The 25666-nt window shown below is 41.6% G+C and overlaps 1 protein-coding gene across 1 annotated transcript in view; it reads right to left on the minus strand.

Annotated features, from left to right (window-relative positions):
• ASCC1 (activating signal cointegrator 1 complex subunit 1) overlaps positions 1 to 25666 on the minus strand; it is a 47059-nt gene that overhangs the window by 11801 nt on the left and 9592 nt on the right. The window contains 4 exon segments of the mRNA XM_073353610.1: positions 8645 to 8724; positions 10189 to 10313; positions 12585 to 12704; positions 14609 to 14745. Coding sequence (XP_073209711.1) covers positions 8645 to 8724; positions 10189 to 10313; positions 12585 to 12704; positions 14609 to 14745 — 462 coding nt within the window.

Below are 25666 nucleotides of genomic sequence, written 5' to 3' on the forward strand. Positions count from 1 at the left end.
GGTCCAGAGTACAGCTTAGGAACCACTGAGTTAATTCATACACACTCAGGAAATTATAATACAAATGGACCCAGCTGCTTTTTGGATAAACCACCTCCCTTCCCTAATCCACTTGTTCTTTCTCATGTACTTCAACACTATGTCTCTGTATTCTATAAAGGAACCATTTTAATTCAACTCTTGACAGTTACTGGTGAAAACCATCTTCTGAACCAAAGAGGTGAAGTTGGTGATTGCTGTCTATGGCAGAATAGTGATTTCAGGGAAACTAGAAGATGGGACGTCCACTGGAGTAACAAGGAGGAAATGGGCAAGGAGAAGAAGAAACAGGAAGGAGAGCTACTGAATTCCTAGAGCTTGATTTTCAGAATTGCGGCGCATTCTCAACTCCAACGAATGTCAACAGAAGTAGAGGGTGCTCAGCAACTCTGAAAGTCAGGTACCTAGTCTACTGACACACGGTCATCAAATCACATAGCAAAGCTAAAAAAGACCACTCAGGCTAGCTACTACAACCTTCATCCATTATAGTTTCCCCTCACGTGACTTGTCTCTGCTTTTCTGAATACTTCCAGTGACGACTTCTTTGTTCTACTTTAATGACTGAGAACTCTAACAAATGAAATTTTTTCTGAATGCCTAGTATGAATTCTCATTTCCCACTCCTTGTTTTGCCATACTCAGATGATGTGTATAAGCCTCTTTCTTCACGGATGTTATTTCAATGAAAGTATTTATACAGTGATGTCCATTTAATCTCTTTTCCCAGATAGTACAAAAGTTGATCTTCAGTCTCATCTTCAAAACGGTCCTCCAATCATAGTGTCATTCTAATTGCCCTTTTCAAATCTAGTATAGCATTTCAGTATCCTTTAAATAATGCAAGGATCAGAACTGAATGCAATATTCTGTATTCCGCAAAGTGGAATTACCATCTTTGAAATTTTGCTTTTGAGTCTTCTTTAAACATACTTGAGAAAGCACTAGCTCCCCCCCCCCCCTTACAATAATGCTGCATTACAGGTTTCTGTTCAGTTTCCCTCTTATCCTGTCTTTTTATGATTCAAAACTTTCTAAATAGTTCTCTCTTATTTTATACTGGTTATCATTTTCCCCCAAATGTATTACTTTGGATTTATTTATATAGTGTATCACCTTGCTGATTGCAATGAAAAATCTCTAATCTTTTCTGACTGTTCCGCAGTTTTGATGACTCCTTATGTATATTTCCTATCCCTTTGATTTTGTATTGTCTGTAAATTTAACTTGAGACAGAGTCTATTTCCTCAAGATCATTAATAAAACAGCTAAACAGTATAGGTCCAAACACTGATTGCTGTGGAACACCATGAAAAACATTCCCTATCTGGAGGTGGTACTATTAATGATTATTCTATTCACAGTCAGTCAGGGAGCTGTTAATCCATGTTATTGTATTTTTATCTAGGCAGTTATTTTTCCTCTCATAATAATTTGTTTTTATTTTTTAAATGTGGATACTATATTCAATGCCTTAATGAAATCCAAATACTCCATATTATGTCCACTGCACATTCTTGGCCACCAACATAAAATTATAACAGAGAATACGGTCACATTCACTTTGCAAGATTTGTTTTTCATTAGTTCTTGTTTATCACTCAATAAACATCTTTTTTTCCCCCATCAAGTGTAGGCAGATGCAGCCCCTTAACATACTATTTAATCAGCTGTATAACAGCAGAACCTACAGGCCCCAACTGAGATCAGGGCCTCCCCGCACTTGGTACTGTATAAACAATAAGAGAGTGTCCTTGCCCAGAAGACCTTACAATTAGGGCTGTTGATTAATCGCAGTTAACTCAAAAAAAGTAACTGCGATTAAAAAAAATAAATTGCAATTAATCACACCGTAAACAGTAGAATGCCAACTGAAATGTATTAAAATATTTTTGGATGTTTTTCTACATTTTCAAATATATCAATTTCTACTATAACAGAATACAAAATGTACAGTGCTCACTATATTTTTTATTACAAATATTTACACTGTAAAAACAATAAGAGAAACAGTATTTTTCAATTCACCTTATATGAGTACTGTAGTGTAATCTTTACGGTGAAAGTGTAACTACACTCAAAAACAAAACAATGTAAAACTTTAGAGCCTATAAGTCCACTCAGTCCTACTTCTTGTTCAGCCAATCACTAAGAGAAACAAGTTTGTTTACATTTACAGGAGATAATGATGCCTGCTTCTTATTTACAATGTCACCTGAAAGTTAGAACAGGCGTTCGCATGGCACTTTTGTAGCCAGCGTTGCAAGGTATTTATGTGTCAGATACGCTAAACAATTGTATGCCCCTTCATGCTTCGGCCACCATTCCAGAGGACATGCTTCAATGCTGATGATGCCCATTAAAAAAATAACGTGTTAATCAAGTTTGTGACTGAACTCCTTGAGGGAGAATAGTATGTCTCCTTCTCTGTTTTACCCGCATTCTGCCATATATTTCATGTTATAGCAGTCTTGGCTGATGACCCAGCACATGTTCGTTTTAAGAACTTTCACAGCAGATTTGAAAAATGCAAAGAAGGTACCAATGTGAGATTTCTAAAAACAGCTACAGCACTCCACCCAAGGTTTAAGAATCTGAAGTGCCTTCCAAAATCTGAGAGGGTCAAGGTGTGAAGCCTGTTATCAGAAGTCTTAAAAGAGCAACACTCACATGCAGAAACTACAGAACCCGAACCACCAAAAAAGAAAATCAACTTTCTGCTGGTGGCATCTGATTCAGATGATGAAAATGAACATGGGTCGGACTGCTCTGCTTTGGATTGTTATCGAGCACAATCCATCATCAGCATAGCTGCATGTCCTCTGGAATGGTGGTTGAAGCATGAAGGGACATATGAATCTTTAGCGCATCTGGCACATAAATACCTTGCGACACTGGCTACAACAGTGCCATGCAAACGCCTGTTCTCACTTTCAGGTGACATTGTAAACAAGAAGCGGGGAGTATTATCTCCTGCAAATTGTAACCAAACTTGTTTGTCTAAGCGATTGGCTGACGTAGGACTTAGTACACTTGTGGGCTATAAAATTTTTAGATTGTTTTATTTTTGAATGCAGTTATTTTTTGTACATAATTCTACATTTGTAAGTTCAACTTTATCATGAAAGGATTGCATTACAGTATTTGTATTAGGTGAATTGAAAAATACTACTATTTCTTTTGTTTTTTTAAAGTGCAAATATTTGTAATAAACATATAAAGTGAGCACCGTACACTTTGTATTCTGTGTTATTGAAATCAATATATCTGAAAATGTAGAAAACATCCAAAAATATTTAAAAATTGTATTCTATTATTAACAGCCCAATTAATCACAATTAATTTTTTTAATCACTGGACAGCCCTACTTACAATCCATGACTGACTCCTGGCCACTTTGGTAATACAAATAATAAACAGAGAAGACAATCAGTGTGAGAAAAGGGAGGATTATTACACTCTTTACAGATATTAAATCTCTCATTTCCTGACTTGCCCAACGTCACATAGGAAGTCTGTGGCAGGAACTGAACCTATTCCTGTTGAATCCCAGCTGGTGCCTCAACCACAAGGCTAACCTTCTTTATCATAACTTCAAATATGTTACCCATGACAGAGATTAACCATTAAACTAATTGGTTAGTAGTTTCCAATATCTATTTATTTTCTTTTACTCTTTTTAGAGATTAATTTTTCTGATGAGGTTCAGCTGATTTTTCACAGCTGCATCCCAACTGTCCCTTTGATTTTTCGCCTATGTACCTATTAATACGCAACAGAAATATAATGTATATGTCAAGGTTAATCTATTTACTTAACCAAAGTTAGTTTCCATCTTCTTTAAAGATAACTACAATTACTCCTTTATCCGATGAAGTGAGCTGTAGCTCACGAAAGCTCATGCTCAAATAAATTGGTTAGTCTCTAAGGTGCCACAAGTACTCCTTTTCTTTTTCCTTTATTACCACTACCCCAACCAACAAAACAAAAAACCACTCAATTCTCATCCAACAAGAATCCGGATGTTTTTCCATCCTATCTTGGACCTTCTTTATTTCAGATGTACTAGCAAATTATACCCATTATATATTTGCATGTTTGATCTTCTTAAACTACGTTATGGTCTGCTTTCTGACCAGATTTATGCCACCAAAGACCAACACGGTCTTTGCATGTTTACTGACTTTGAACAATTTCAGCACTTTAGTGCTTGGACCTTGTGTGTGTTGCTTGCTGAACATGTCTGGCCAAAAATCCCATTTTTATTTAGAATTTAGTATTTATCTCAGCATCATTCTCCCAATCAAAAAGGGCTGAACTTAACTCCTTCCAGAGCTGTCAACCACAAGGAGCTGCTGAAGGTTTTCTCTATGAGGTAATGCAAGGTATTCCATATGAAACCATCTACTACCTTTAAGCGTAACAGACTGAACAGGAATAAAGCCTGGGTATCTAGCATGTCAGTACAGGGCATTAAACACTAGGCTATTGGGCAGACCAATGTTTTTCAAACTGGGCTCTTGGCATCAATTAGAGTGGGGAGCCTTTTTCATTAAAATGTTTTTCAAAATGGAAGTAACTGTTTTCCAAATGACAGGTTTCAGAGTAACAGCCGTGTTAGTCTGTATTCGCAAAAAGAAAAAAAGAGTACTTGTGGCACCTTAGAGACTAACCAATTTATTTGAGCATAAGCTTTCATGAGCTACAGCTCCCTTCATCGGATTCATACTGTGGAAAATACAGAAGATGTTTTTATACACACAAACCATGAAAAAATGGGTGTTTATCACTCATTCTAAGAGATCTATTCTCTGTTTAGGGTAGGATGGTACTGATTCTGCTAATCCTTATTAATGCTAAGAGTGATATGTTTAACCCTCTAAAAACTGGTGGGAAAACAATGTTTTAAATTATTACTATCATGACATGCCCAGGGTACAATCTAGACTGATGAACAGCTGCGTCACCTCAACCCTTTAATGTGGTGTGCCCTTTACACTGCTTTGCTGCTGAAGTCACCACTCCTGGTCTGTTCACACACAGCTTCCCGCATGTACGTCACTCCCAGCTATCTTGTAGGAGTGCTGCAGCCAGACACTCTTGAACTACACTGCAGTGTGACACCAACACATTCCCAGTCCTAGATATCCCCCTCCCTCCCTCTCCCCCCCGAAATGTGCGTCTTGTACTGCTCTGCTTTCTCCTGGACAATAAAAGTTCACATAAAGTCCATCATTTTGTTAACAAACGATATGCACAAATACTGTATCCCAAATGGATTTTCCCAAACACTTCAATTCAAGCACACTGGATTAGATAAAAACAAACAAAACAAGTTTTTAGTAACTACAAAGAGACAGATTTTAAGTGAACACACGTAACGAGGCATAAAAGTCAGAACTGGTTACAAGGAAAATAAAAGTAAAATGCAACTAATGCCTAACAGAACTAGTGTAAATTCCAAGCAGTTTCTCTCACCACATGTTTCAATAGTTCTACTGACTGAACTACATTCAGTCAGGATCCCTTTCCTACTCCAATGCTGCTTCCTTTGTCTTCAGGTGTCATGAATGCTGTGGGCAGAGAGAAAGGGAGGGACCTTTTGGGTTGTCTCCCCTTTCTTTTTATAGCCCTCTCCCTCCTTTGAGAAGCTTCTCCAGCTGGGAGCAGTGTGCCAGGCAGTCTCCCTGGACAGGAGCCCTATGCTGTTTCTTTGCTAAGGTCTGGTCAACACTATAGACCTATATCGGTATAACTACATCACTCAGGGGTTTGAAAAATCCACACCTTTGAGCAACGTATTTATACTGATCTAACCCTCTCCCTGTGTAGACAGCACTATGTCAGCAGGAGAACATCTTGGGGAGGTGGTTTTACCATGTTGATGGGGGAACTCTCTCGTCAGCTTAGAGCATCTACATAAGAGTCCTGCAGCAACACAGCTGCATCGGTGCAGCTGCGCCGATACAGCTTTTAAGTGTCGAAGTGCCCTAAGATGTAGATTTTTTTGCCCATATCCCCTTTCCTGCCAATAAATAGCCACTTAACAGGTGATGGCCCATTTGACCTTGTTTACACCTGTCAGCTTGCCCTCTGTCTCTGACGAGCTGGTCTGGACACTCCCCAGACTTGAAACAAGTTTTAGTAACACCATACAGTGGAATCTTATAACTTTACATATGCTGCCACACATTTTATCAGGACACTACTGACCAGCAAATTCTGAGTTTTCAAAAGACACCTTACAAGGCATACTTTGTACAAAGATTATTTACAATAGTGTGCCGGGGTGAATACAGGGGTACAGACCGTCAAATATTTCCTCAGGAAGTAAGATTAAATACACTAGCTAGAGGTAGGTAAGTTCTTTGCAAGCACACACATCAACCTTGACTTGCATCACCCCTGCCATTCATGTCCTAAGTCTCCATATGACTGTGACAATGAACCACAATCCAGAGCTGCAGTATCCCTTGACACTCCAGTCTTTGGCTTCTACCAAACAAAGTCTGTCATTTATGATGAACAGTGCTGTGGTATTGTTTGCACAATGAGAACTAGGATGGGTAGAATAAAACTCAGTTTTCCAATGTGATGATTTAGCTCATGTCTATAGTATTATTTCCCCACTCTGCTTACCAACTTCCTTTATGAAAACAATGCTATCAAAACCAAATAATTTCAGAGAATGCTTGAGGATTAAGTTTAGGGTGTATGGAAAAGAGAAAGTTTGTACAGCACACTGCACTTGGACAACAGAACAGCCCTGGAATACCAGCATGAGCAGTGGCAGTATATTAATCATTAGCCTATCATTCAGATCCTATTTCAGAAGTTAATGAAGCCACTTTGCAAAAGGGCAACCTCCTGAGGAGAAGAGTGTAAATAATGTATATGAAATGAGGGAAGTGGGGATGTGGGAAGAAAATCAGCACATCCCTGCAAGGTCGAGTTGGAATGCATCACTAGATCGATGGCTGGTTCTGGCAGGGCTCTATCGAAAAGCCTCCAGCCCATTACGAGTCATATGATGAATTAGTGCCAACAGAAGTTGCTACGGGCACGTGGCTGACAAAAGGGAAATATTAAGTGACCAAGTTCAGGAATGTGATGGAGGTAGAGGAGAATGAGAACACTTCTTACAACAAGGCTTGCTTTGAAGTAGTTATCAGCAGTCTTTTCATGCTCCAACAGCCAGTAGCTCTTTTGGCTAAAACAGTACAAATCAATTGGGAGTTTTAAAAAGACACTGTCTCATATTTCAGAGTGCAGTAGAATGAGAAATAGACATTTGTGGTAGATCAGATGGATTTCCCTGCTTTTACATACCATACATCACTAGAGCAGACAGTCCCTAAGACACAGTGGTGCAGCAATCTATAAATTGTGGGGCCAGCAGAAGGAGCATCTTTTATTCCTTAAAAAGCACTGAGGTTTTTTGGATAAAATGTAAAAAAAAAAAAAAGGATAGTTTGATTCTCTCTCTCATAAAAATCTGAGGACAAATTTAATGTTTATGTAATGAAGGACTGGGAATAGTGGTTTGAGCTAGGCATAATGTGGCCTCGTACCTTGGAAGTTTCCCCCTTGGACATGCCAGTACACCTCACTTCCGACATGCAGAAGCCTCTGTTTTTAGATCCAGCTTTAGGATTTTGGGAGTCCACCTCAATCTTAGATCACATTAAGAGCAGTGCAATGATTGTGTTCTTATTGCCTCAATGTATGCCACTTCAATATAAGGCAACGCTGAGTCATGATGCAATATTCACAACAACATTTTTGGACGGATGGTAGCTTTACTTCATTTACTGTCCCTTTTTCCTCAGCCATCTGGGATGAAGATACATGAGAGGACAACTCCCCTCCTGGTCTTTAAGCCACCACTCATTAAACCAACAATTTAACACCAACATCTATGAAATTATACACTGATCCTGCAAAACAAAAACACTGCTATGATTTCCCAGTAGCTCTTCCTCCTCATATGCCCGCAAGTCCCTTGATGTGTCTTGATGCCTACCTAAAACCTAAGGCCACAGCGTCGTCCCGCTGTTGCAGGTTTCATTGGATAAAATCTGCATTGTCTGGTATGCCAGTCCTGGACTCTCTCAGATTACTGCCAATGCTCTCAATCCTGATTTAAGACCTCCCCCAGCTATTCCAATCTTGGATGTTTATTTTTTTAAGCAAAAAATCATGATAAAAATGTATGATGTGACTACTGGTTTAATTGATGGGAGTATTAACTAGTGACTACAACAAGAGCAACAAAGTCATTTTTTATTCTGACCTATGGAAAAATATGGTGCAAGTCTCTAGGGGTAAACATTGTTACTGTAAACCACAACACTGATGCCTATTAAGTATCTTTTCCACATGCATGCTTCTTTGTTCTAAAATCTCACTGGCCTTAAGAAGGCGTGTATAAATACCATAATACTTCCAATTCTTAGTTACCTAGATTTGTTTATTTTTAAAACAGATTTTTCCCCTGGAGATCAAGGGCACAACACACACACACACAGTTTAAGTGACGTTTCACCTTATTTTGGATATACAATACCACAACCCAGCTAAGTCACAATGACCATTTAACACTGACCTTCAGTATATTTCGGCCATCAAATGTCTCCCGTTCCTTCAAAGATGATTTGCCTGTAGTTGCATTATTTTTCTCTTCAACTGTGGAAAAAGTCACAAGCGAGAACTTCAGATGGGATGATACTTTTCACTGTCTTTTCCCCCCTAAAGTCTATGTATTCAGTTAATAAAACATTTAGTACACAAGTCTCACTGCATTTTTATGTGAGCAAAACTTGCAATTTAATTTGAAAAGGAAACACCCCAAATCACAAATATTGTTGTGAGGATTTTGTATGGCTGACAGCACAATGTAATAGAATCAGTCAGGGAAAGCAGATTCCAATTTCTCTGGCCTGTCAGAAATTCAGCAATGACAAACTCATGCATCTCCTGGGATACCAAAGAGTACCTTACTGAGTATATGATCGTAATGCAAAGCACATTCTTGACAGCATCTAGAAAATCTGGATTGGTCTCTGAGAAATTTCCCTGCACTTTTTACATTTTTTTTTTAAATATATCACACACAATATACTCTCTCTCTCTCTCGCGCGCACACACCTATACATATAAAAATAAAACACACAAAACAAAACATTAAAGTTGTAGTCATGTCCAGAAAAGTTAGGAACTACAACCTTGTGTGTATGCACAATAATACAGTCTTTAAGTACGTGATCACGTGCTATTTTTTCCATAAGACCTCTCTGCCTCATTCAGTGAAAGGACAGTTATTCAATATCTCTTTTTATCCACAACATTCAATGTATGTTCCAAGGTCTCACCTAAGAGACCATCCAAACCCCGCTGCAATTTTGAATACAAAATTATTCGTTTCCTCAAAGGCATTTCTGTGGTGCTTCTACCACAGTATCTGAGTACTTCACAAACATTAATGAATTTATCATCAAAACACCTGTCTGAGAACAGGTGGTATTACTATCCTCATTTTACAGCTGGTGAACTCAGGCACAGGAAGATTAAGGCCAAAACTGTCCAAAAAAAAAAAACACTCCACTAATTTTCAATGCCCAATTGACACCCCTATGGTCTGATTTTACTACATAGCATCTTCCATATGCAAACCATCTTAGAGAGCTTTATAAAATAATGAGTTAGATAAGAAATACATTACAGACTGCCAGTGCAGATACTGTTTTGGCAGAAATAGCAGACATTAGGCACTCAGAAATAGCTCATATTCAGCCTTGGACAGCAGAACTTCATTTAACAAGAAAGAGAATATTGATGAAAACAACAGAACTATTTTCAAAAGTTATATGAAATCTTTAACGTCTCCTCCAGAGATGATTATATAGGGCCATGGTTTAACTTCTCATCGAAGGTCAACACCTCTAATAATGCAGCACACCTACTATTAATGCACTTGAATGCAACGGTGAGCGTAGGACTTGAACCAATTATCTTTTGGCCCAGAGCCAATGAGTGCTATGAAGTGAACCGCAGCAATATCTAGACACACAATACCAGGGAACACAGCACTTCCTGTTCAGTGGTACTACTGTAGTTCAGATTTTCCAGAAGGGTTCTAAAGATACTCACCATTTGGGTCTTTCCTGAAGAGAGTGTTCATTATGGTAGCATGCAGTTTCACCCTATCCCACTCCTTCATCATCAGCCCAGAGGTCACAAATTGCTCCATGAGTCTATCAGCTATTAGCTGTAATCTAGGAAGGTTGGGGGGGGGGGGAGGGAGGGAGGAGAAATAGGACATTACAAAGCCAAGAGAAAAAAAAAGCGCTTTTTTGTCCACTTTTACTCTCTTGTCCAGAAGTGGGTAGAGTATATGTAAAATGAAGTCTCAATATGCAAAAAGGAAAAACTGAGTGAAACTCTATTGGAAAGATAACAGACTAATCAGAATCATGCCAGGCAAGACTGCGTCCTTGTTTTTGTGTTTACTCAATTGCTTTTGTATTTAGAGACAGGATGGTTTTTTGTTAATATCTGAGGGGACAGGGAAAAAAGAAAGAGAGCTCATGCAAATAAGGAAACAAATATAAAAGTTTGGCTGTTTGCAAAGGCTCCTGAGTAGTAACTTCTGTTTCAAATATTTCAATAAAAGAGGACATTAGCATAATAGGACATTTGATGTGGTAGATTATATTGGTTTGATAATTTGATGTGGCAGATTACATTGGAACTTGAAGGATGTATTTTTCTAAGTATCTGCAGGTTTTTCATACTGTACTCCCTTTACAACATAAGTAATGCCTCATCACACTAGAGGCAGTGAGCGTTCAATACAACCCAAAGTTCCTATCCATTAAAATAAGATATAAGCATACTAAATGGAACTGATTTTTTACAGCCTGGTTACCAACCATGTCCATGAATACAATTCACTCAATAGTTTCCCATTTCGCCACAAGATGCCACAACCTGGATGTCTCAATTCAAATCAAGAAGATGGACATAGAGCAGTATTAGGACCAACTCCAAATATCATTTGTTGAGCCTTCAGAAGTTAACTATACAGCCTACTTACTGGCTTTGTGCTGCCTCTTATAGGCTTCCACAGGTCATATGATAATTTCAACACTCTCAAACCAATTGTTATGGGTTTTAGTCACTGACTTTCTGGCTTTACATCAGTGATTTTTAAAATTAGCAATGACAAAGATTAAATGAATATCATTACAGACGATACTAAAACAAATTAACAGGGAATAGCTCAAGTAAAACTGGTGCTTTATTATGTTATAAAGTTAATCAAGGAAATAAAATGAATTAGAATGAATTATAGTGGAAGTTTTTGCCATGTGGGAAACATCAGAGCATGATCTCTCTTAGGTTGAGCCAGTATATATGAAGAAGGGCTCTCCAGTATCTAATACCACTATGGTTATGCAAGCTAAGATAGGGAAATCAAATCTGCTTTATAGCATAAGCTGATCAAGAATATGCAAAGATCAGGCAGGAACTCCTCTCTTGACATTGCCACGCACAGCATAGTACAGTTAGCTAGATGCCTTATGTGAATGGGAGGAAATAGCAAGATAAACTTTCCTCTATGGTTCACTTACTGACTATTATGAGAAGCAAGATACCAAACTTGGACCACGGTTCTGATCTGGCATAACAAACCATGTGGACACCCTTATCCTCATTAAATCTCTTCCAGCACTAGCCTTGTAGCTGATACGCAGTACTCTGTACCGCCACGTATTTCTCATTTCTCTGGGCAAAAAGTAATACCACTGAATCAGCATTACTAGCTCTTAGTGGAGAAGGAGGCGCTTGGCATTATTTAACAGCAGTCTCTCCAATCAGAGCAAAATTGAGGGATTTGGATAGTTCTTAGAGGTTACCAACTGGCCAACAGAGCATCCTTTGAAGTTTCAGGATGAAAAAGGAAGTGGGCAATTTTCAGGGATCTTCTGTAAAAGTAAATGTCTTCCCTTCCTTTTCTATCTGCAGAACAGACTTCAAATCTGAAGGGGGAGGGGTATATGTGAAAGCCTAGTGACACTGTAAAAGGCCAGCTCGTTCCTTTCCCTCAGGGCTAGCTGCCTGGCTTCCTCCATAACAGCTAATTTCTCCTGATAAGTCAGGTTTCTTGTCATCTCCTCCCAGTGCCATCCCATGAGCATCATCATCTCTGCCCTGCTTGTCATAGTGTCCCTTACCCAGCACGGGGGAGCATGAGCTCAGACTTGCTTGACTCCATTATTCAACTATTAAGACTGCTAAAAACAAATGACACCTCTCTGCCACACTACCAACAATCAATCTAACCCACAAACACATCACAGCTTTAATTCCAAGGGGCTAGAAAGTAGTACCACCTCATCTTCTGGATTGCTAGTGTGATTCTCTCCAGCACTGCCCATCAGCTCAGAGAACAATAAGTTTGCTTTTGTTGCATTATTTCTGCCTCCTCAGGTACTGTCTGCATACCCCTGTGGAATGAAAGAGGGAAAGCACAGAGAACTCACTTGTCTGATCCATCCTTCATGTGAACCTTTGCATAAAGAACATCGATCATGGCAGGGTCATCATTCATGTATTCTATCCCTGCCACCTCCACAGTCAGGGATTGGCCTCCAACAGTTTTGCTAAAAAACAAATAGTTCCAAGATATTAAAAAAAAAAGTATCCATTTTGAATACAAAAGTAGGTGAATGCATGTTTTACTGTTTAAGCTACATTTATCCTCATTCAAGTTTACTAGCAGCTCCCACAACTACTACAGAAGTCAAGCAGCAATGCTTGTAAAAATGCTAGCCAGAGTCAAATCACTAATACAATTACAGGCCAAATCACGAATACAGTTTCCCACATCATTATGCTGAGAGGAACGCAACAGTTCCAAGAACATAACATCCAACTTCCATTCCAGAACCTAGCCAGTGCTGGTGAGCAGAGAGTTTCTTTCACAGCTGTGCCTGCTGTATCCAGAATGAAAGCCTTGCCCTCTGACTCTGCAGGCCCCATGCATGGACTTCCTCTCTCATGACGACAATTCAGCATGGCTCAGTTGCCAAGCACTCACTTCTGGGACAGAAAGTCATGAACTAAAGCACCAAAAGGTCTTGGATTTATATCCCATTATATTCGGTCCAGTAATAAAATGGCAGGTGCTTCATTACTAAACCTGCTGTCATTTCAAGGATGCCCTGAACTATGGTCTCTTCCATATTTATCTTGAAGTATTTTGGAGAGAGTAGGAGTTAACAGGGCCCTGACCAACATTCTCTAACAAGCCAGGCTCTAGTGTGTCCCTGGCTATGTGTAGATTATTGCTCAATGCAGAATGGTGGTTCCATTTGCTTGCATGCTAACAGACATATACTCAGAGGAAAAGTTTACAAAGCATTGAGAATCCTCAGAACACATGAAAATGCCATTGGAGAGCTGAAATGGAGACCTATACTGTACACTGGATATCTGATGTTATAATTAAAAGAGATCAACAAACAGACAAACCCATACTCTATCATCAACCCACAAACAGAACTCTAAGTTGGGGAAGTTTTGCATATGGACTGATGGTAGAAAGAAAAAGCTTCTTGTTTTAAGAAAATAAAATCTCAGACTGTCTAATATTTCTGGGTTGTAGTCAGATTATCTCAGTACAACACCCATTAGACCAGTGGTCCCCAACCTTTCTTGTGGGAACAGCATATTGCTATTCCCAGAAGACTGGCGGGTGCCGGACACCCCACTGCCGAAATGCTGCCACAAAAAGTGGCAGTGGGAAGAAGCATCACCGCCAAAATGCCACCGAGAAACAGCAATGCTTCTCAGTGGCATTTCGGCGGTGGGGAGTCCTGCAGGCGCACAAAAATGCCCTGGCGGGCGCCATGGCACCCACAGGCACCACGCTGAGGACTCCTGCATTAGACCAAGCTTTCAGCTAGTTCTAAACCTCAAATATTATGGCTTTATCCTGGAAATTATGACAGTCTTAGTGCCATAGCAGCTTGAGCTAATATTTCAGACTGATTACTTATACAGTTCATCCTGTCTTTAAGGTTTTCTGCACAGAGCTACTTGCCTCAAGAAATGCATTTCAGGGGTATATTAGCATCTGTTCTTAGGCAGAAGGGAGGCAACTTGCCTGAGACTGTTGCAGACAAAAAGTGTTAAGACAATGGAGTTCTTCCTGCTCTTGTGACCAGCAGAGGAAAAAATAATCTGTGTTCATAGTAAAATAATGGGGACTGCTGGGATATAAAGAAATAACTCCTGAAGATTTCTGGCAAACAGAGAAAGTCCTCAGTTATCAAGGCAAAATACAATTATGTCCTTGTCTTTCTTCTGGGTGGTTTCGTTTGAAATGTTTCAGTATTTTACAAATTTTCAAACAATGATTCAAAACTGTTGAATTACACCAAACAGGTGAACCACTTTCTCCTGCATTAGTTACCAATGTTCTAAAACGAGTTTGGTTCTCCAAATATCTGCACTCAGTGACCATGCCCCTCCCCCAGCCCCATCATGCCTTTATTTCACTTACTTAATAAAGTCCTCTTTACTTCTCTGCAGGAGTTCACATGCCTTCTGGATCTCCTGCTCATTCAGGAGCACTAGCGTCCCAATAGTAAGATGGAGCTTTGCTGGGTTCTGGAATAGACCGCTACTGACTCCATGGTCCTATTGAAAAGGTAACAAAAAAGATTTAGTGGGCAACTATATGACACAGATTATTTTAGAATTATTTCTACTTGGGTCACAATTTCTAGCACCAAGTTAAAAAGCCCATCCGATAGCCCCAAAAGAGCACACAATAATACTTACCACACCGCTGAAGAGGCAAATATATTTCCCTGGCTCAAAATAAAGTTCATTATCTGAGATGAAGCCTTTACAGTTTCTACACAAGATTCAGAGCTATATTTCAAAACTCCTCTTTAAAATGTTTAAATGGTATCCTGTCTCAAGTTGTAAGGGTGTTATGGACTGGGATGTGCGCAGCTGTGCCTAGCGGTCAGGGCAGGAGTCAGGAACCAGGAGCTGGAGCCCAGGGTCAGAGGCTAGCTGTCAGAGCCAGAGCCCAGGGTCTGAGTCAGGTTACCTGGAGTGAGGCGAGGCAAGGCAGGAGCAGGGCTGCATCCAAGGTAGGAGGAAGACTGGAACAGGGTGGGAGCAAGGCTGGGATGGCAGCCAGGGCTGTCCCTACTCATATGCAAAGTACGCAGCTGCGTAGGGCCAAATTTCCTAGTGCCCTACGCAACTGCGTGCTGCTCCAGCCCCACCTCTTCCCACACCTGCTCTGCCCCAGCCTCACCCCCACCCTACCCCTTCCCCAAAGCCCTGCCCCGTTCCGCCCCCTTCCTGCCCCCCCAAAGGCTGCAGCAGGGGCCAGGCCTGCAGTCATCAGTGGCAGGAAGTGCAACGATCCAGACCCAGCCACGCCACCTCTGAGTGCTGGGGGGCAGCTCTCCCCTGTCCCCCAGCCAGCCCCCACCCATGGATGCCTGCCCCCCCATAGGGGGCGGGGAGGCTGCGTAGGGCCCCAGAATGTCTAGGGACGGTCCTAATCGCAGCCACAGGCATACGCTTTGAGAAATCCATGTCCTACTGCTGCTGGTGATCTTAAGAGTAGATCTGCAAATCCCTCAGTCAATCAGGCAGCTCAGTCAATCAGGTGGCTGCCCGGCTTTGCTGATGAGGCTGCCTGGGGTTAAAGCAGCAGGTAAGCAGACTAGCAGCAGGTCCTTACTCCTGACACAGGATTTAAAGCCTCACATTTCACCCAGCATTTTTCATACCTAACATCCACACAGGTTTTTTCATATTTATACTTATAGGCCAGTCCAGTGACCTGTGAGATCACATGATCTCATGCAGGAGCTTGCTCTCAGTCACAAGTTGGCAAAGCCTGGTAGCACTTTGGAGGCAGCACTCTCAGGTCCCGGGAGGGGGGGAAGGAGCACTTTGTGCCGCTGTTAATTAATTCACTGCTGAATTAATGCCAAAATCCTGAAACAGTGGTGTCAAAACCATCTGCATATTTCAATCCAATGAAGTAGCTTTTCAACAAAAGGAAATTACCTTGATAAGCAATCTCAAAAGCACAAGTAAGGACGGATTTCCTGTTTGAGAGTACACTTGATTTCAATTCTCTAGCTTTTCTATGTTCTGCCTGGGACCAAAATGAAACTGAAAAAGGCTCTTTGCTCCCTCTGCTTTAAGACATATTTAGGATGCAGTGCAAGAGATTTGTTTCTTTGGTTTTTTGGTTTTTAACTCAGGTCTGTAGTCAGAGGATATTTAGCCCATCAGTGGATGGAGTGGGAGACAGAATCTGGAGGTAGACTTGATTTATTCCAGTTGTTGGCAACAATTCATTTTAATTTCTGCAATGCATACAGATGATGATGATGAACAGAATACAAATTAACACAATAAATAAGTAGCTTGCAAGAGAGAAGAACTACCCTAATCTCATGAAGCAGATGGTGAAGGGTGAAAAGATAATGCAAACTGTGCTGTCTAACCTACTATTGGCCTGAGGAGCTGTCCCTTCTGCAGCTTTCAAACATCAGTTGAAGATATCTGAATATGGATTGATAAGTGCAGAGTCAGTGGTTGCACATCACCTGGGTGTGCCATGTCTTCTGTACTGGAAAGAAGGAGGACCCCAACGAACAGCCCAAGATTCACAGTATCTTTCCTGTGTAGTCCCAAAGATCTCAGGCCTACCCCAGAAATCCTTGTCACACCCTTCCTGTGTTGCAGAACCACAGATCCTAAATCTTCCATGAAAAGATGCTGTATCTGAGCTGAGTCTTCTTGAAAAACAAAAGTTTCAAAAGCTGCCTCCAAATGTCATAGGACTGAGTGGCTGGAAGCTGTATACTTAGATGCAGATAGGTTTTAACCCTCTTGTTCAAATCCCCAGCTTATGATTTATCATTAGCAATCACTACCATACCACTGTACTTCATTGATTTTTCTTTTAAAACTGCACTCAGTAATGGCATCAATCATGTCTCTGTACTGGTCTTCCAGCAGAGACAATTAACAGGAAACCAAAGCCCAGCACACATTCAGTACAAGGGTTAAGGAAAGTCAAATGGACATCAAGGGAGAAAGAGCCCATAAGATATGGGCCATATCAATATTCATCACTATGGTGCCCTATGGACATCATCCAAATATCCAACAAAACGTCCTAGCTCAAATGCCCACTATGTATATATAGAAGGGAGTGTGGTATAGTGTTCAGAGCAAGGGATAGGGATCCAGGAGCCCTGAATTCTATTTCCAACACTGACGATTAATCGAACTGGACAACTCATTTGAGTGCCTGTTTCTCCACCTGCAAAATGAATACAGCAGCTCCCTATGTCACAGGCATGAGCTAAAGTGAGAGGCAAGCAGAAGGGAGTGCAGATCCCTCTCTTCCTCTTAGCCTGGTTTTGGGTAAATTCTGTACTACAGATCTTTCCTCCTCTTGCCCAGTTTAAGTCTGTTTCATGAAGTGTAGACTCACTAGGCATGGTAATCTGAAATCAGAAGAGCTAGTGCCTGGCTGAAGTTCGTGAGCAGCAGGTGGAGAGCTACATCAGCATCTGGACGTGCACAAGTCCATGGGGCCGGATGAGTTGCATCCGAGAGTGCTAAAGGAACTGGCGGCTGTGATTGCAGAGCCATTGGCCATTATCTTTGAAAACTCGTGGCGAACGGGGGAAGTCCTGGATGACTGGAAAAAGGCTAATGTAGTGCCAATCTTTAAAAAAGGGAAGAAGGAGGATCCTGGGAACTACAGGCCAGTAAGCCTCACTTCAGTCCCCGGAAAAATCATGGAGCAGGTCCTCAAAGAATCAATCCTGAAGCACTTACATGAGAGGAAAGTGATCAGGAACAGTCAGCATGGATTCACCAAGGGAAGGTCATGCCTGACTAATCTAATCGCCTTCTATGATAAGATTACTGGTTCTGTGGATGAAGGGAAAGCAGTGGATGTATTATTTCTTGACTTTAGCAAAGCTTCTGACACGGTCTCCCACAGTATTCTTGTCAGCAAGTTAAGGAAGTATGGGCTGGATGAATGCACTATAAGGTGGGTAGAAAGCTGGCTAGATTGTTGGGCTCAACGGGTAGTGATCAATGGCTCCATGTCTAGTTGGAAGCTGGTGTCAAGTGGAGTGCCCCAGGGGTCGGTCCTGGGGCCGGTTTTGTTCAATATCTTCATAAATGATCTGGAGGATGGTGTGGATTGCACTCTCAGCAAATTTGCAGATGATACTAAACTGGGAGGAGTGGTAGATACGCTGGAGGGGAGGGATAGGATACAGAGGGACCTAGACAAATTGGAGGATTGGGCCAAAAGAAATCTGATGAGGTTCAATAAGGATAAGTGCAGGGTCCTGCACTTAGGACGGAAGAACCCAATGCACAGCTACAGACTAGGGACCGAATGGCTAGGCAGCAGTTCTGCGGAAAAGGACCTAGGAGTGACAGTGGATGAGAAGCTGGATATGAGCCAGCAGTGTGCCCTTGTTGCCAAGAAGGCCAATGGCATTTTGGGATGTATAAGTAGGGGCATAGCGAGCAGATCGAGGGAAGTGATCGTCCCCCTCTATTCGATATTGGTGAGGCCTCATCTGGAGTACCGTGTCCAGTTTTGGGCCCCACACTACAAGAAGGATGTGGAAAAATTGGAGAGAGTCCAGCGAAGGGCAACAAAAATGATTAGGGATCTGGAACACATGAGTTATGAGGAGAGGCTGAGGGAACTGGGATTGTTTAGTCTGCAGAAGAGAAGAATGAGGGGGGATTTGATAGCTGCTTTCAACTACCTGAGAGGTGGTTCCAGAGAGGACGGTTCTAGACTATTCTCAGTGGTGGAAGAGGACAGGACAAGGAGTAATGGTCTCAAGTTGCAGTGGGGGAGGTTTAGGTTGGATATTAGGAAAAACTTTTTCACTAGGAGGGTGGTGAAACACTGGAATGTGTTGCCTAGGGAGGTGGTGGAATCTCCTTAGAAGTTTTTAAGGTCAGGCTTGACAAAGCCCTGGCTGGGATGATTTAATTGGGTATGGGTCCTGCTTTTGAGCAGGGGGTTGGACTAGATGACCTCCTGAGGTCCCTTCCAATCCTGATATTCTATGATTCTATGATAATGCAAGAAAAGGTGTCCTAGCTAAGAACAAGGAGTCCTTGTGGCACCTTAGAGACTAACAAACATATCTGGGCATAAGCTTTTGTGGGCTAAAACCCACTTCATCAGATGCATGGAGTGCATCTAGCCATCACCTACAACCCCCAACTAAAACGTCTCCACTGCATCATCAAGGATCTACAATCCCTCACTCTCACAGACCTTGGGAGACAGGCCAGTCCTCACTTACAGACAGCCCCCCAACCTGAAGCAAATACTCACCAGCAACTACACACCACACAACAAAATCACTAACCCAGGAACCAATCCCTGCCACAAACCCTGTCCGCATATCTATTCAAGGGACACCACCATAGGACCTAACCACATCAGCCACACCATCAGGGGCTCGTTCACCTGCACATCTACCAATGTGATATATGCCATCATGTGCCAGCAACGCCGCTCTGCCATGTACATTGGCCAAACCGGACAGTCCCTACGCAAAAGCATAAATGGACACAAATCTGACATCAAGAATTATAACATTCAAAAACCAGTAGAACACTTCAAATCTCCCTGGACACTCAGACTTAAAGGTGGCAATTCTTCAACAAAAAAAAGTCAATAACAGACTCCAACGAGAAACTACAGAACTGGAATTAATTTGCAAATCAGACACCATCAAATTAGGCCTGAATAAAGACTGGGAGTGGATGGGACACTACAAAAACCTATTTCCCTCTGTTGATACTCTCACCTTCTCGTCAATTGTTTGAAATGGGCCACCTTGATTGCATTGGCCTCATTAGCACTACAAAAGCAATTTTCCCTCCCTTGGTATTCACCCCTTCTTGTCAACTGTTAAGAATAGGCCATTTCCACCTTAACTGAATTAGCTCATTAGCACTGAACCCGCCCCCCCCGCCATCTTTTCATATGCTGTGTATTTATACTGCCTACTGTATTTTCCACTCCGTGCATCTGATGAAGTGGGTTTTAGCCCACAAAAGCTTATGCCCAAATACATTTGTTAGTCTCTGGTGCCACAAGGACTCCTACTTGTTTTTGCTGATACACACTAACACGGCCACCACTCTGAAACCTAGCTAAGAATGAATCTCTTATTTGCCTTCTCTCCTTTAAAGGAGTATCTGTCCCAAGCTTCCCATATCCCATTAGGAAGAGAGAATAGTGGACACCTCTTCTTTGCCTTCTCTGCCCTACAGAGGCAGCAGGAAAAGGGAGAAAACCACCACTGCTGCTTCTCCTCCCTAAAAGAGGAAGAAGGGAAGGAAGAAATACCAGTTTCCTGCCAGCTACCTCTCCCTTCTAGGGGAAGGCACATTATGTATAAAAATCTATCTTCTAAAACACAGGAATTTTCCTAGGGTGTCACATTTTGTTTTACATCAATACGGAGACTTCATCCTGGTAGAAACTGAAGTTAAGAGCATTAGGGATATGGTCTGTATGCAGCTCCACACACTGCAGAGACAGCATTATTTTTGTTTAGGTGACTATGTTACTGCCTGGGAATATGAACCCCTTTTAAAAATACATTTCTTCTTATCCACAAGGTGTTATAAAACCACTTCACTCATTCATACCTCTGATGACAAGGGAAAAGAATAGGTGAATACCCCCTCCTACTGTGATCTACTTTGACCATTGCTCACATGGATGCCATGAGGCATAATAAAATTTGTTAAATGTTTCAAGATCCTTGCACGTAAGGTGCTAAGTAAGTGCAAAGTGGTAGCTGTTAACCTTTGATTTATGCCTACTGTTCCTTAAAATGTACTGGCAGCCAAATAAAAATATAAAAGGATTTTAAAAATAAAGGAAATCACTGCCTCTCTTAAAAAAATCCACTGCTCATAAACTTGGAAACTTCAGTATGTCTTTCAGGATTTCATTTAAAATATTCCCTTTAAGTAACATCTACATAACATCCCTATGATTTTGGCATATTCCTGCCTTCCAAACACTGCCCTCTGCTGGATGGAAAGCCATTGTCAGCTCTCATGTTAGCAGCTCCAGTGTAGAGGGAACATAATAAGCCCTAAAGAAGGGAAGGGGAACAGATTACAGGGTTGTGATTTTCCCCAACCTCTGGAGGAAAGAAACTTTTTTCTGAAAAAAGTAGTAAGCCAATATTTGAAGGTTTTATGAAATTAAACAAAACACACTGAATGCTAGCTAACTTTATACACATATTTATTCCCCAAAGAGTCATATATGTTGTCTATACTGAAAAGCTATTGCAATTCTATACATGGAACAAAATAATTGTGTTCCCAATCTAGGCTTACCACTTTTTTGCATCTATATTTAAATACACACACATGCACATACACACCATGCTCAACTGATGCAGAGCTGTCTGAAAAAGGAAGCAGGTCTTCCATAAAAATTGATAAAATTCTAAATTCAACTGTTCTACCTTCCATGATTGTCATATTTTTGTTGTATCACAATCTTATTCACAAATATATATTTAGGGTAGAAGGGAAATGACTAACCATTTCTACTTCCAGAAAGTGATGGGGACAATTAACCACCCCATGGTAACTTTTAGGATCCAAATTCTTCCCCATTAAATATTTGACTCCTTTCCCACTGCTGAGGCTGTCTGTCCTAGATATCATCATTTTGATAGAATGCCAGACAAAATTTTCTTTGAAGCACTTGCTTTTTCCTCCCAGAGCCCAAGCACTGTGTGTATGCAGTACTCCCAACCCATTACATCAGGGATTGAGAGACCAAGTTCCAGAATAAAACTCTTTTTGGCAAGGTGCATGAATAAACTACTAGATACTGAGCTTCCTCCTTCCCAGTTTTATCTTTTCTGCTACCCGAGGATCTAAAACATAGATAGGCAAATTACGGCCCGCGGGACAGTCCTGCCCGGCCCTTGAGCTCCCGGCCGGGGAGGCTAGTCCCCAGCCCCTCCCCTGCTGTCCCCCCTGCCCTGCAGTTACGCCGCCGCCCGGGCAGCGAGGCTGCGAGCTCCTGCCACTCTGAGCAGCACGGTAAGGGGGTGGTGGCGGCACGCGTGTGGCAGTGAAAAGACTGGGTAGTGGGACCCTGGGGGCAGTCAGTGGACAGGGAGCGGTTGGATGGATTGGAGGTTCTGGGGCGGGGCGGTGAGGGGTTAGGGAACTGGGGGGGTTGGATAGGGCGTGGAAGTCCTAGGGGGCCTGTCGGGGGGTAGTCAGGGGAAGAGAGTGGGATCTCGGGGGCGGGGGGGGCGTGGTTTGGAGCAGGGGGTCCTGGGACGGGGCAGTCAGAGGACAAGGAGCAGGGGGGATTGGATGGGTCGGGGGTTCTGAGGGGGGGCAGTAAGTGGGAGGGGGTTGATAGGGGGCAGGGGCCAGGCTGTTTGGGCAGGCACAGCCTTCCTTACTTGGCACTTCATACAGTTTCACACCCCAATGTGGCCCTTGGGCCAAAAAGTTTGCCCACTCCTGATCTAATATTTACATGAGAGTTTAAGAGCATTTTTATTTCTTATCCCCCCTCCCCCAATTATATGCCTCTCCAATCCTGATGTATGCACCTACAAGGAATGAGCAGGGTAACTCACAATTAGAATAACAGAATATCAGGGTTGGGAAGGGACCTCAGGGAGTCATCTCGTCCAACCCCCTGCTCAAAGCAGGGCCAATCCCCAATTTTTGCCCCAGATCCCAAAATGGCCCCCTCAAGGATTGAACTCACAACCCTGGGTTTAGCAGGCCAATGCTCAAACCACGAGCTATCCCTCCCCCACACGACCTAAGGAATCACAGATACACTAGAAACTGGAGTGGAGGGTGAAAAGCATCAGACACACACACACACTCCCTTTTCACTCTAGGATACCTTCCTTTCATCCCATGTAATTATCTACATTCGATATCTATAAACTGTGAAACACCAAATTGTATTTTCCCTTCCACATTACAGCTGCAGCCTGCTATACATAAAGGCGGCACTTTCAGAGATTGCCAAGAAAAATCTTGTATAGTTCTTTCAATGTTGCTCCATAACCAGCCATTAACGGATGGTGGAAACTGCAATGCATACTTCCTCTTCCACCCCCAGGATCAGCTATAAACATTTCAGTCCTCCCCTTTCCTCGATTGTCCATGATGCAAGCCTCTCAAAATCACCCAGAAACTTGTCTCCCATACCACAACAGTACCATCCCCCTAGTCAGAGACAGATGGCATACATGGAAATATTGGCCCTAGCATTCTATTTTGCCACTTCATTGTCTGGCTGCCTAACCAACATAACTGGCTTTGATAATGCTTAAGATTTTTGACATTTTAATGCAACTGTGAACTTACAAAGTATATACTGTCATGCAAGACATCATTACAAAATATGGATGAATGGTTGTCATGGTAACAGTTTTAGAGAGCAAAGAATCCTGCACAAATGCTCAACAACCAGAAGAAATGCTAACTTACACACCTGGACTTTTCCCTATTTACTATCATTAGTAAGCTTCTTTTGAGTACTGGAGTCATTAACTGACTCTGCATTGTTTTGAATCTGCAGCAGGAACAAAGTTACACAGTTTCTATACCTGAAATCTATTCAAGTTTCTCTAAGCATCCTGAGAAATCCCTTATTATTTTGGACAGCTCTATTAGCTCTCTTATGGCACTGTAAAGCACAGTTTTGAATTACTGGTTTTCATTACTGCTATGCTTTCTAGCAGACCCGGCTGTGCGATACAGTGGCATTACTGGCTGTGGAATGATTGAAAGACATATGGAGTTGCAATATACGGTGTATCCATGATAATGCTCAAAAGGAAGAAGGGTGAAAAGTTAAGCACCACAATCCCCAAATCTCACATACATAAAAACACGAATATTTGCCACTGACTAAATTCAATATAGGAAAGTTAAAAATAATAAAAATTGAGGATCTGAATCCTGATAAAGGGAGTGGCAAAAGAATATTTCTAGACCTAAGGCCAAAATGTCAAGGAAGCTATTTACAAGAGTCTGAAGGGGCAATGCTGAGAGAAAAATCTGTATTTCTGTTCACTGATGGAACAGGAACAACATTAGCAGAGAAAGAAACGGTGAAAAGGAGGAGGAATAAAGAGAGGGAACTTATTTAAACCATTTTATAACCTATAACAAAACATACAGAGGTATTGAAAAGTGATACTGCAAACCAATTTTCTAGTTTAAAGAGTATAAAGTAGTTCATCATCAAATTTTTGGCATACTTAAAATGATCAAGACAGACATGTCCTAAGAATTGTACAGTATACATTAAATTTACCCAACTACATTCACTAAGGAAGTAAAACAAAACACCAATCCCCACCATTTTAGGAAGGCCCTAAAAACGCGTAATTTCTACCTGTTGATTACGCAGTTAACAAACATATCTCACTGGTAAGTTTTATACATTCTCAGCGACATCATCCATACTACTGATAAGGGCTTTTAATTCTGGGTGCCTGGTCTGAATGCAACCTGAGTCCTTAGTGACCAAAAGCCATAACCAATTGACAGATGATGAAATAAGTTGTGTATTTATATTACCACGGTGTTTAAGAGCCCTAATTCTGGACCAGGACCGCACTGTGCGAGGTACCTTTCAATCAGAACAAAAAGACAAAAAGGCTTACCCCAAAGAGCATACAATCTAAGCATAGGACAAGAGACAACAGATGGGGGAGTATAAGCAAACAATGAGAAAATATTGGTCAGTGTGATAGGCAGTGGTCTCAGCACACAAGCAACCTAACTGTTGTGAAGTTTTTTGTAGGCAGCACAGCAAAGGAGAGTTTTAAGGAGGGATTTGAATGAGGAATGCCTCCCAAGCATATGAGGCAACATGAGAGAAAGCACAAAAGTGCTTGTTTGAAAATTTAACTAGTGGGCAATGCAAGCTGGTGTCATGGGTCACTCAGAGGTGAGAACTAAAATTTCATTAGCAAATGAGCAATGATAGGTAGAGTTGGGGTAGGCCGTGAAGGGCCTTGAAAACAAAGACAAGTGGCTTATGTGTTTGATGTAATAGAGAACAGGGAGCCAAGGCTAACAAAATGTTCTTTGCAGCAGCATTCTGAATGGATATGAGAGGGGCAAGGACAGAGAAAAGAATGTTGCAGTAACTGAGATGCGAGATGATGTGGGGATGAAAAGTATGAATTTTAGAGATGTTACACAGAAAGAAATGGTAAGATTCAGACATATCCTGGATGTTAGGACAGAGGTCGGAGTTGAAAATGATATCCAGGTCACAAGGACCCGAGTGACAGGAAGGAAGGTGGTGTTGTCAACAGTGATCATTAAAGGAAGGGGTCGGGGAAGATTAAGAACTCTGTTTTAGCTATATTGAACTTGAGCTAATGGCTAGACATCCACGAAAAGATGTCAGAGAGACAGGCAGAGATTTTAGATTGGACAGAAAGAGACAAGTCTGGAGAAGAGGGATAGATATGTG

Source organism: Lepidochelys kempii, chromosome 7, assembly GCF_965140265.1.
Source record: "Lepidochelys kempii isolate rLepKem1 chromosome 7, rLepKem1.hap2, whole genome shotgun sequence".
Lineage (NCBI taxonomy): Eukaryota > Metazoa > Chordata > Testudines > Cheloniidae > Lepidochelys > Lepidochelys kempii.